At 43.4% G+C, this 12,038-nt stretch overlaps 2 protein-coding genes across 2 annotated transcripts; both read right to left on the bottom strand.

The window, feature by feature from the left end:
* Positions 1 to 1,492: 1,492 nt before the first annotated feature.
* Positions 1,493 to 3,264, bottom strand: LOC104445817. The gene has a single exon (XM_010059746.3). The coding sequence runs from the start codon at positions 2,982 to 2,984 to the stop codon at positions 1,857 to 1,859; it is 1,128 nt and encodes a 375-aa protein (XP_010058048.1). The 5' UTR covers positions 2,985 to 3,264; the 3' UTR covers positions 1,493 to 1,856.
* Positions 3,265 to 4,608: 1,344 nt separating this feature from the next.
* LOC104445826 (enoyl-[acyl-carrier-protein] reductase [NADH], chloroplastic) lies at positions 4,609 to 8,317 on the bottom strand. Its single transcript, XM_010059757.3, has 13 exons — positions 8,032 to 8,317; positions 7,390 to 7,712; positions 7,133 to 7,242; positions 6,983 to 7,038; positions 6,812 to 6,896; positions 6,627 to 6,674; positions 5,972 to 6,046; positions 5,774 to 5,885; positions 5,558 to 5,609; positions 5,430 to 5,481; positions 5,221 to 5,278; positions 5,032 to 5,130; positions 4,609 to 4,842 (listed from the first exon to the last, which is right to left on the bottom strand). The coding sequence occupies exons 2-13, from the start codon at positions 7,664 to 7,666 to the stop codon at positions 4,691 to 4,693; spliced, it is 1,176 nt and encodes a 391-aa protein (XP_010058059.1). The 5' UTR covers positions 7,667 to 7,712; positions 8,032 to 8,317; the 3' UTR covers positions 4,609 to 4,690.
* Positions 8,318 to 12,038: the final 3,721 nt, after the last annotated feature.

The following is a 12,038-nucleotide window of genomic DNA, read 5'->3' on the forward strand; positions in this document are numbered from 1 at the left end:
AGCATCTTCATGTTAGGCTATATATGAATTGAAGAGCCTAATATAGCTCAGACTAATGACGGGTTTCCACATGTATCGGCGAAATGAAATATTCTGCAGGCATCCATTCAGCTCGGAGGAAGCCTGCAGAAGAAAGATGACTGCCTTTACCTTCAGGCCTCAATCTATACGCAGCGGTTCCATTAACAGTGACAGGACATATACTTAAGCTTCATATGCTAGGTTTACGCGTGAGCTGAACTTATACAAACAGATGGAGTCCCTGTTTGAACAATCATCGCTTGAGATTCCAGAAAAATCACCAGATCTGGGATAACCCACTATGGCATAACTCTAAAGTTTCTGCGAATGAGCTTCAGAAATGAAAAGGCCTTCCTTTGTAAGTTTCTGACAACTCAAAACAGGATGGCAGCAAGCAGATAGGCAGAGATGGCAATTGTATCAGCGACTCTAATCACGAGCACTTCAGACGTTTAAGAGCTCAGGGGAGAACTTCTCCCCTCAACCATGACAGTCAGGCCAAAGTGATCTGGAGATGAAAACATTTAACTTGCAAAGCACTAGTATGGAGCCTGAGGGTTTGGCCAATATTTTCATCTTTGAATTTGATCCTCATTTAAACACAACAGATATGCAGGAGCTTTTTCCTAATGAAATAGCATGAAGCCATGTCTATACTCGCTCTAAAGGGAGGAGCACAGTGGAGAACAATATTAGCAGGAAAGGGGAGGAGAAGGGATTCAGACACCACTTTGTGAATTGAATCCAATTCACAAAGTGAATTGACGAGCATCTAAAAGGAAAAGTTCCTGACAAAATGAGTCCACAAGCGCCTCAATCAGAATTAATCAGCTAACAAGTCCTAAAACAGCCTTCAGGTCAGGTCCCAGAATAGGAAGGAGCCAGAGGACAACAATACACACTGTGGGGAGCAGCCCCAGCACATGATACTGGGGTCTCAAGCAGTAACCACAATCATATATAGTATATACCATGTTTGTCACTTTACTCGTGCCAATACATTAAAATGAATCGGCTTCATGTCCTTTAGTCATACAGATCATACTGCACAGGATCTCAAGCAGGATGCACACTCTTGTACAAGACAAACACGGTACAGACCGGCCAGCATGAAGAACTCAGGAGCCAAGGAACACAGATTAATCAGCTTAAGCTCCCCCATCTCAACATACTGCAGTACCAAGACCTAGAGCTGAAGATGTTGGCTCTATGAATGTAACAGAGGAAAAGACACTAAAGAAGGCAGCAAAAATGTTTGGGATGCAGATTGCTTTCTGTCTCTTGCAACATAATTTAGTGCGAGCACATATCGACCGGAAAGAAAGCAAATAATGAAGCATGAATGAGAAGCAACAGACAAACAAGAAGAATATCACGTATACACTAGCTTAAAAACCTTAAAAGTTTCACCGTAGTGCTAAAAATCTTTAAGTTTGAATTATCAACAGAGTTATCAACAGAGCAAATAGTCTTCTTTCTTAACAAATAGATATATTGCAGATCATGTAGCGATTGTGCGTCATCTGTATACATTGCAACTCCTTACGGGAAAAAAAAGGGTGATTGCCACTTATTCCCCATGAACAAATGATGAAGAAGCAACCTGAATAAACAAAAAACATCTATCCAGTTCAGTAACCAAAAAGAACATTATTCTAAACCCATTTACAATAGACACTTCCCAGGAAACAGAAATGCTAAAAGCCAATTCATAGACATCTCCAAAAAGAACAAAATCCTGAAAACTGTAGATATATAATCACTGAGCCTATCATCTTCCATGCCACAGCCATAAAGCGCCTTGGCGCTAGAAACTCCCAAACATGTCGACGAATTCAAGGGCCAGAAGCTCCCTTGAATGCCTTCTTCGACTCCTCCTCCGCTTCCATTGATTTCCCAGAATAAGCACTTGAATCCATTGATGGTTTCTTCCCATTGCCTCTACTATCCAGTCTACCGATGGAATGCTTGTTTCCATTCCTCTCGAATTCCCTGTACTTGCTTGAATCCGACCCGACCACTGGCGAGCTCGACTTCCTCCCCGAGAACTCCTGCCGGATATCCTCTATCGCCATCTTCAGGGACCCATTCTCGGCTTGCAACATCTCCAGCTGGTGCTTCATCGAGAAGCAAGCCTCTGCCACGTCCATGCCGCTTGCAAATTTCGGCTCCGGGACCGCCTTGGCAGCCGCCTTGGAATCTGTGCTCTCCACGTGCTCAATCCCGATCTTGTTCATCACCAGGAACGGAATCTTCGTCAGCTTAAAGCCCGACCCGGGACGAACGCCCCCGCCCTCCATCTCCACCGGAACCCTAACCCCCCAACGGAAGCTGACGGCGGCGTTCCTCCTCACCGGCACCCTAGTCCTGGCCGCCACCTCCATTCCAGACAGCAACCCCGACAAGATCCCCGCCGGGGAGTCCGGCGTCAGGGCCGTTATCCTCTTCCCGAAGAACGTGACGTTCTCCGGCAAGAACCCGCCGTTCACCGCGGCGGGCGCCTCCACGACCTCGATCGTGGCGTCCTCCTCCTCCGCGGCGACGGTGCGGGCGCCAGCGCCGCCGCCGCCGCCCCAGAACCCCGGCTTCGCGGGCCTCTCGGAGGATTGCAGCTTCTTGACGGAGAAGTCCCCGAGGGCGGGGCGGAAGTGGAGCATGAACCGGGGGCTCCCGCGGTGGACGAGGTTGAACTCGGCGGACATGGACATGGAGCTGGCGGTCGGGGAGCCGAGCGGACCGGTGCCGGTCCGGACGACGAGGGAGAAGGGGTTGGCGGAGTCGTTGGGGCGGTAGGAGATGCGGAGGGCGGGGCCGGAGTCGAAGGAGGTGCCGAGGCTGAGGGCGAGCTCCCGGGGCTCGCCGGCGACGACGCCGGACTGGAAGGGGAGGCCGAGGATGCTGAGGGGGACCTTGGCCCGGATCAGCGGCTTCTGGTCCTCCCGGAACTTCAGGGAAGCCTTCATTTTTCCCCTAGGGTTCCGCAGGAGGAGGTGGTGGGAGTGTACCCAATTCGATTTCGGACTTAAAGGGGTCGAATTTCAAATTCGAATCGAGGAAAGATTTGATTTTTTTTGGAGGGTATCGAATTGGGACGATGAAGGAGGCGAGGAAGGAGGGAATTGAGCAGAGGAGAATCCGCCAAAATTTTGGAAGTTCACTGTCCAGGAACTCCAGCTGCTCCTCCCATGGGTGAAAGCTTGAGAGGCTTTGCCCTTTGGTGGGTCCCCTGTTCCGTTTTTCCTTTTTATCCAGCTTCCTTGCGATTTGTAGTGGAGATGGGAGGGAAGGAACGGCTGGATGAGGGACGGCCGGGACACGTGGGGAAGCTTCAGCCGTTGAAAAATGATAGTGATTTTTTTATGGAGGTAGGGATTTGAGAGATTTTCTTTCCTTCCTTTTTTTCTTTCTAAAAATATACTCGCGGTTTTTTTCTTTTGGGTATCTTTTTCTTTTGAAATGTGGTTTCGGTGCCTAAGAATATGAATATCTGACGGTGAAACTCTCATTTGAAATCAAATTGTTTCGCTTTCAGAGTAATTTCAGAAAGAAAAGTATCCGAACTCACGAATTTTATGTACCAACTTCATTTGCAACGACGCATACTTAGGGTTCAAGACGCGATAGCAGTGTGGAAAAGCGGCGACTATAGTTTTCATGATTCTTTCATATTTAGCAAATCCATCTGATGATTAAAGAATCGACTTTTACACGCGCGAGGAGAATTCCTCCTCGTCGCATTATCTAGTTTTGCCTCGCACCTATTAAGAAAGTGCAGATGAAACATTACTTGCTGCAGCTGTTGTCAATGCCCACCGGATCCACGCACGACGGAAGAAACCATGGCTTTTCATACTGATCCGTTCTTATCATTGGAAGCGCATCACTCTTCAAGGTTGCATTAGAACTTGAAAGCACATGAAACCCTGCTATGCTCTGACTAAACTCAATTGTTGAAATAATGATATGTTATGTGTATACAGCATTTCTTCTTTCCGGAGTAAGATGCAACAAAGCTTGACCCTACAAAAGTTAGCTACGACCAATCAAGGACAGTCAATGTAGCACGTAGCAGTGGCGGTGGCGGTGCTAGTTTCCTCGTCCACATGTGTCATTAAGTGCTTCCTGTCTCATCCAGGACCAGGACCAGGACCACGCTGTTTTAACTGCTTGCCCGACAGAGCACGTAGTTTGGCTTATACTTCCACGAAAGCAACAAAAATGCTGGATGGCTACAGAGCAGTCTCGCTCAGACTGAGATCACAAGCAGCCCACATCAACCAGACTCGAACAAACTTGGAGACAAAAAGATGGAGAGAAATTGGAGGGAACCATTCAAATAGAAAGAGCGAAATGGTGCAATGATACATTGTCCGAAGAAAAGGGTCTTAAAACATCCTCTCTGTCAAATGATATTTTCTTGGTTTTAGCATGCCAAAACCAACAACAGAATGAACTAGGCGAAAAGGGTCTTAAAACATCCTCTCTGTCAAATGATATTTTCTTGGTTTTAGCATGCCAAAACCAACAACAGAATTTGAGAATCGGTGCCAGAATTGGAGCCGCAGGAGGGGAAAGCAAGAAGGAAAATAAGCTAGAAGCACTTATTTTTGCTATTCCAAAAAAATTCCGCAGAACCCACAAAGCAAATGCACGTTTTCAGACACCCGCCTTACTTAGACTTCGGAATATCAAGATTCTCGAATATTGGGCTGTCAACTCCAACTCCCATTGCGTTGAGACCATTATCGACATAAAGGACAGTGCCAGTGATGGCAGACGCCAAAGGTGATACCAAAAATGCAGCAGCATTTCCCACCTCCTCTGTGTTCATTGAAAAGAAGCCGAGGAACAGGAATTAGAAATTGCAGTCAACTGGTTTTCTAGACCATACTTGCATTTAAGTAATTTTCATCTCAAATGGTTAAAATGCTTCATTGCTTCATGAACGTTGTTAATATCTCTGTAGCACAGACAAAAAGATAACAATTGTTAGCAGCGCATGTGACTCACCAGCAGATAGTTCTTTCTGTAAGGGTGCATTTTCCAGAGAGTAGTCGATCATCATGTCAATAAAACCAATTGCTTTTGCAGCACGACTTCTCAATGGACCTGTTGATAGTTCACACCATGATCATCATTAAGATAATATCACTGGAAACAAAGAAAGTGAGACCTGCAGGAAAAAGCTACAAAATGTACCTGCAGATATTGTGTTTACTCTTACTTTATGTTTTCTCCCGGCTTCAAATGCCAGCACCTGCAGTAATCAAGCAGGAAAGGAAGCAGGCATCAGAATCATATGATAAGCTTTTGATTTAAAATCTGCAGATCCTAGTATAGATCCATTGAGGAGGGTGAGGAGAAGCATGTCATGTGGGAAAAGGACATAAGGAGGAAAAAAAACCCACTTGTGTGTCACTCTCTAGAGCAGCTTTAGCTGAACTCATTCCTCCTCCATACCTGCCATAGTAGATAAGTCAGCTACTAATCTCATTAACAGGACTTAACCTAAATGAAGCAAAAGAAGAACATATACCCAGGAATGATCCTCTCAGATGCAATGTATGTCAAAGAGATGGAAGCACCACCTGTAAGAGAAACCTACCTGTTAGCAAGACCGACTAGTGCTTTTGTAGGACTTCTTGTCAAAATATGTGTATGACGGTGACAACTGATGATTGTATCAGGCAAGAATACCCAAAAAGTTAAAAGGAGCAAAACAGTACAAAAGAAAACAAGGTAAGAAAGTTGCCTGGATTCATAATTGGGACAAAGTGCCTGAGCAAAGATACAAAAGAGTAGCTTGATGCAGAAATAGCAGCAAGATAACCATTTCTTGATGTTTCCAGCAGAGGTTTAGTGACCTGCAACAGAGAAACATAGCACTTAATATAATCATCAGTAAGCAGTAGTGCGGAATAGAGAAAAATGAGATTAAAAAATGCTTAACCTCTGGCCCATTAGCAAGTGAGTGCACAAGGATGTCAATACTTCCAAAATCCTGCTTGACAGATTCAGCAACTTCCTGAAAGACGGTTACCAAATGAGTTGAATGGCTAATGCCGGAATGCAACTCCAAGGATCTGAATTTAATAGGAAAGATGTTCCCTTTTGCTTGATAGGTAAAGGGGAAAGATGTACATAAGAGTACTAAAAGCATTATAAGCCTCCTATTAATTTCAAAATGAAGGACCATAACCCTGAAAAATTAGATAAATAAGTATATAGCTAGACACTCAGAGATAAGCCTCAACATGGTCATTAGATGGGTTAATTGGGAAAAGTCCCTGTTTACCTAGCAAGCCATTACAGTTCAGTCTCCAAGAAGTTCCCCACCAAGGAATCACTCAATTTTCAAAATATTGAAGAAACATGAGATAAATATAAAGGGAGACATCCCACTCTTTAGGAGAGAAGAGAAGGTCAGAATCTAAATCATCCTGGAATTATCTCTGGACTCTGTTATCGGTTAGAGCAGTTCAATTCTTCCTATCACAAAGCACTAACTTTTTTTATTTTCAAATAGCATGTCAACAAGCAGAAAAGTACTTTACAGCTTCATTTTACAGATTCCAACTAGAGCTGGAATTTGGAAGAGGATGTACCTGGACAGTCCATTTTGAAGAACCTGCATAACGCTTATTTGTCCTAATCTGGAGATCACCACAAAAAAAGAACATAATTAATGCCACAATTTCACATAGGGAGTTCCAACCAAAAAAATAAAAAGAAAAAATAAAGAAAAGAAAACAGAGGGAGTAGTTTGTGGAAACTCCAAATGAACAATTACATCTTCAGGAACATCCTCAAGACTGTCGAAAACCGCATCCAATGGATAAACTTTGTTGATTTCCATTAAGGAACCATCTGGCAATCTGAAAAGTCAAAATACACAATAAATAAACTTAATCAGATACGACTAAAGACAAAATAATGCTGAAAGCACAAAAGGGTCGCTTACACTCGTGATTCATCAAATTTCCCGCGCCTTAGGCTGCTCTCAAAAATATTTAGTGCCTGCAAATACACATCATCGAGTTCGAGTAAACAGTTTGGAACAAAATAGGGACTGATGGCATGGGAACTTGATCTACGCATAAAATCCACATACCGGAACCCATGTACCAACAAGGATTTCGGCGCCAGCAGCAGCAAGAGATTTTGCTATTGCCCATCCATATCCATTGTCATCAGCAACACCAGCAATAAAAGCCCTCTTGCCTGCAAAAACTCATGATGCCATTGGAAAATCCTCTTGTACCCTACATTCTTTTTCTCCTCTTTGTACTAAGCCAATAATTCAGCCGGTCTCAACGTTTACTTTCACATAAGAACAAAAAGGAGTGGCAAAAAAAGATAGAAGAAGACCTCTTAAATCAACGGGCAATCCCGGTAAAGGGCGGCTTTCATTCACACTGGCCATAGCTCTAGTTACGGCATTCCTGAAGGCAACAGGCTCCGGAGCGCGTTTCCGCGACAACGAGTCCCTGGAGGAGACGTGAGAAGAGCTCGCGAGCTTCGCCCACGACGCTTCTCTCCGCTCCGCACCCAAGAACGCCACGCACGGCTTGGCATGCGATCTACGGAGAGCGGCGCCCGGCTTCATCGAAGCCACATGGGTCCCGGGAGTCGCAGTCGCGGCCATGATCTCCGGCAAAATCAAAAACTCGCGACGAACCGAGCAAAATTCCCTGCAAATTTCCTCCGCGAGATTCATTTCAAAACGACATCTTTTTCCACCCAGCTCGTTGCGTAAAAAACACAAGCACCCGGCACGCACAGCGCGGAAATCCCAACACACCGCTCAACACCCAACACACAACACGCGCACTACTACACACGCACTACTAACGCAACGCCCTGAGCACCCAACTCAAGAAAGCAGCACGCAACGCCGACGCATTTCGCCGGCAACCCGTGCCGGCGGCGACACGGATCAGACCCGGAAAACCAGCGAACCAAGAGGAGCTTTCGATCGGGAGATGATGCAAGGGAGGGCGAGGGACTTACCTGAAGGATGGGCGAGATTGGAGACGGAGACAACAATGTCGGGGAGAGAGAGAGAGAGAGAGAGTATGGAGAAGGCGGAGTCGGCCAGCGACCGGGGAGTAAATAGGTAGGAGGGAGAGGGAAAGAGAGTTTCGATGAAATCGAAGCTGGGCAGCTTTGGCCGGTGGTTCGTGTCTGTTGGGAAAAACTTCGTAATCGCCGAAGGGCACAAAGAGAGAACAGTGAGTCCTTGAGTAGAAAAATGGTAAATTAAAAGTACTGAACAGAGAGTCTAGTTAAGAGGTGGTTTGAAGGGGAAAATTGGGACAGAAGGATTTTAAAAAAGCTGAATTTTCAAGGTGTCGGTCGGCAGTCGGCTCAACCCCCACGGGTTTTGGTAATTTGGTCATTAAGATCGATTGAGCGATCGAAGTGTCCGATCGAGGGTGACGTATTTCGCATTTGACTTACGGTGCTCTTTTCCCTTCGAGTTAAGTATGGATGAAGCTCAACTCGACGACCTTCGACGGAAAGCTCGGAAAAGATTCATGAAATCGGTAGAAAGAGGAGGTTCGATCATCTAAGTCATCTTAGCTGCTCAACCCTTTTCCACTCTTCTTGATGATAGAAAAAGTTCCTGATTTTAGTCGTAATCTATGAACTTTTAATGTGTTCAATATAATTCTACATTTTTTAAGTATATGTTCCATTTAGTGTCTTGAATTACATAAAAATATTCAATGTTAGACTCAAACATTAAACATTTTAATATAGTTCAAGGGATTAAATTGAATATATATTAAAAAAATCAAGAATTACATTATATATTGAAAATTAGAAATCATATTGAGTAAATTAAAATTTCAAAAATCATATCACATATTAAGTCAAACTTCCGGATGATACATGCCATTTTTGTAGGTGTCGAGGGGTTGTGCGATGGATGTGGTTCGCCTCTTCGGTCCAGCCCAATCACTTGGGTCTAGAGATTTTATAAGGCCTGATTTGAGCCTCTTGGTCCACCGGTGAGTATACTTTGCAGCCCATTTATCGTTTCCTTGCCATTCTGTATGGCGAATTACGCGTTACAACTTCGCCCTCTTTTGGGCTTGACCTCAGGAGGATTTTCCAATACTCAAGTCCATGAAGTAGGGACGAATGATGCCGGACAAGATTCTTTACGATCACTTTTCAGGGATTTAGAGAAAGTAAATGGATTAAAAGTATTGTCCAAAAAAGTGATTCTATAACAGGTCAAGCACCCAAGCGACTGATTGACGGATAATCTTCAATTTGGCTGTGTTTGATTTGGCTTTTAGGGAAAATCTTTAAGAAAATGTAAAGACTTTTAAATTAAAGGGTTCTTTTAGAAATGCAAATAGTGTTTGGTAGATTATAATTTATATGTATATTGAAAAACAACTTTGGTTTAAATGGTGCTTGGAAAAATCACACTTTAAAAAGCACTTTTGCTAAAAAATAGAAAATTCAAAACCAGTGAACGACGCAGTAGCAAAGCAAGACTCTATCGGGACCAAATGTGGCTGTTGATGAGCTAGATTTCACCGTCAACGTCTCTTAAGGTTGCCTAGGGTCACATGAACCCAGGCGATGCAACTTGAGGTCATGTAACCTTAGGCGAGGCTATTGACAACTAGATTTTGCCTCATCAAAGTCACATTGGAGACTCATCGGTGACCCGAACCCTCACAAGTGACATCGTGCGAGATGGGGACATTTCTTGAATTATAAAAGTTTAAAAAAGGCAAAGTTAGAAAAAAAAAATGTATTTGGGTTCTGGAAATACTCAAAGTTCAAAATATTTCTGACTTGCCTTAAGTTAAAACTCTTTAGAGATCTCTGGAAATGTAATTATATCTTCCCAAAACTCTTCAAAAAAATTACTAAACCATATTTGTCTTTGCTTTAAAGAGTTTAGAGCTTTAAAGCCCTTTTGGGAAAGCTGTTCCCAAACGGAACCATCGTCCCCTCGAAGGATTCTTCTCTGTGCATGAGACATTTTGAGATTCTTGTTCCAAAGCATAATTGTTTCCATTCAAGCTTATCCCGAAAGAACCTTACTCCACTTTCCCATTATCCCAGCTTTATCCCATATTGTGGATCAACTTTAGGCCGAACCGTGACTTCTCCTTTTGGAAGCCCTTGGTCCACTTTACATTTGCTTTTCGTGCATCAAGATGAACGGGCAGTTCTATGAGAGAGACATATCCTCGGACTATAACGGATGATAATTTATTGTTTTTTTTTTACATTTTCTATGTAAAATACCATCACACACAAAGACCTAAAGACTTTTACAATCAACAGGTGGCATCTACTCTTTTTTCAATAGAGCGGTTATCAAGGGATGGGAATCTGATTTCCTAGATCCTTAGAAATGCACTAAGGTTGCGTTTAGTAGTCCAGATTTGAATTCGGATATAGTAATTTGTTATCATATCCGATGTTTGGGAATGTCCACCGGATCGGACAAATCCAGATACATCCGGATAAAACGATGGATAAGAAATATGGGGAGAGGGTGGGATAAGCCTGGATTGGATAAGAATTATTTTTTTAAAGAAAGAAAGAACTTAACAAAAAGAGAATATATCATAAGCATCTACGTCAAATGGATGCTCCGCCTCTCCTATTCATTGTCAGCCCTCTTCTTCCACTTCTTCTCCCATCTTCGCTTCTCGTACGCCAGAATTGGGTGCCCCTTCCTTTGGATCATGGGACTTGCTGAATCTGATGATCAAGAGTGGCTTTTTGATACGAATATGGCAAAAGTTTTCTCATAGGCATATGTGGAACTAATTTAAGCATTGCTTGTGCCACCTCAAGCATTGGTGGCTGGAACTTTGGCTCCACCTGCACCACTTCATTGACAATGCTAGAATCCTTACGAAGTACATTGGACATCTCAAGGGAAGAGGGGAAGATGGTGATGGTGATGAAGCAGCTGAAAATCTTTGGTATCGTTAACAACTTGGGACCTCGATCAATTTGAGGCAATGCAAAGACTACTCCGGCGGTCGCCTAAATTCCCCCCACCCACCCTCTTTGTCGTAGTCTAAGATTTACCAATTTGCGTCGCCATTGCACAATGATGTTGGTGCTCGCTGTTTTCAATGGGAGCCATTGCGGAGGTGGCCACAATTCCTAGATCTTGGGTTTTTTCATGGCATTTAATTAACTGGATTTTCTATTTTTTAATTTTATATTTTAATTGAATATCATATTTATTTTTTAATCTTATCCTGAAGTGTGCCAAATACTTGATAGGATTATCCCGATGATTTAATATCCTTCTTCATTCTATCTTATCCTGATTATTATCTCAAGAACCAAACGTAGCCTGGGATCAAAGCCTTACGTAGAAGAGTCTACAATGCTACTTGTAGAGTTAATTCCTAAACAGTATTTCTTTTGGCGACGTAATATACTTTATAGGTCACACGTAAAATCATGTGTTAGAAATCAGGTTTGGGCACAAATCGAGAACTACTACTAACCTCCTTTTTATGGCAAGGAAAATCATTTTGATAAGTATATTTCAGAGCCCACGAAAGGCCCTCCTAACCTCATGTATCAGGTTATGCTCGAGCCGTAGTCATGATAAAAATGAGTTAGGCATGAAATTGTCGGAACTTCAAAATACGTGTCATTCCCCTAATCAATGCACGCATGCATTATGCACGTATAGTGGGGGGACATGATACGCATGCTCGGCCAGACCACGAGAATCCTCTTTGTCAAATGTATTTTTCTGTGTTTGTTCCTCGCTTGCATTGTTTGCATTTAGCTCCACGATGCCGCCGTTCTCGATGGACGTAAACTTCCGGATCTTTCCATAATCAGAATTGCAGCTTTGACCTCTCTTTTTTAATTATTTGATTCTCGGGATAGGCCTTGAAGATGGGATCCAAATTGGTTAAAGGATTTCCTCCTTTAAGATCTGACATCCAAACTTAATGGCGAGAATCAAGTATCTGTCCCCTCAAGGAAATGGCGAAATTCCAAGA

The sequence above is a fragment of the Eucalyptus grandis genome, chromosome 1 (assembly GCF_016545825.1).
Source record: "Eucalyptus grandis isolate ANBG69807.140 chromosome 1, ASM1654582v1, whole genome shotgun sequence".
NCBI lineage: Eukaryota > Viridiplantae > Streptophyta > Magnoliopsida > Myrtales > Myrtaceae > Eucalyptus > Eucalyptus grandis.

Bases quoted from the DNA above. Each gene is read 5' to 3' on its own strand.
- LOC104445826 (XM_010059757.3), bottom strand. From the start codon at position 7,666: ATGGCCGCGACTGCGACTCCCGGGACCCATGTGGCTTCGATGAAGCCG. The intron at 6,897-6,982 runs GTAAGCGACCCT...TTGACTTTTCAG, and splicing joins AAATTTGATGAATCACGAGT to ATTGCCAGATGGTTCCTTAA. The intron at 4,843-5,031 runs GTGAGTCACATG...CAATGAACACAG, and splicing joins ACAGAAAGAACTATCTGCTG to AGGAGGTGGGAAATGCTGCT.
- LOC104445817 (XM_010059746.3), bottom strand. From the start codon at position 2,984: ATGAAGGCTTCCCTGAAGTTCCGGGAGGACCAGAAGCCGCTGATCCGG.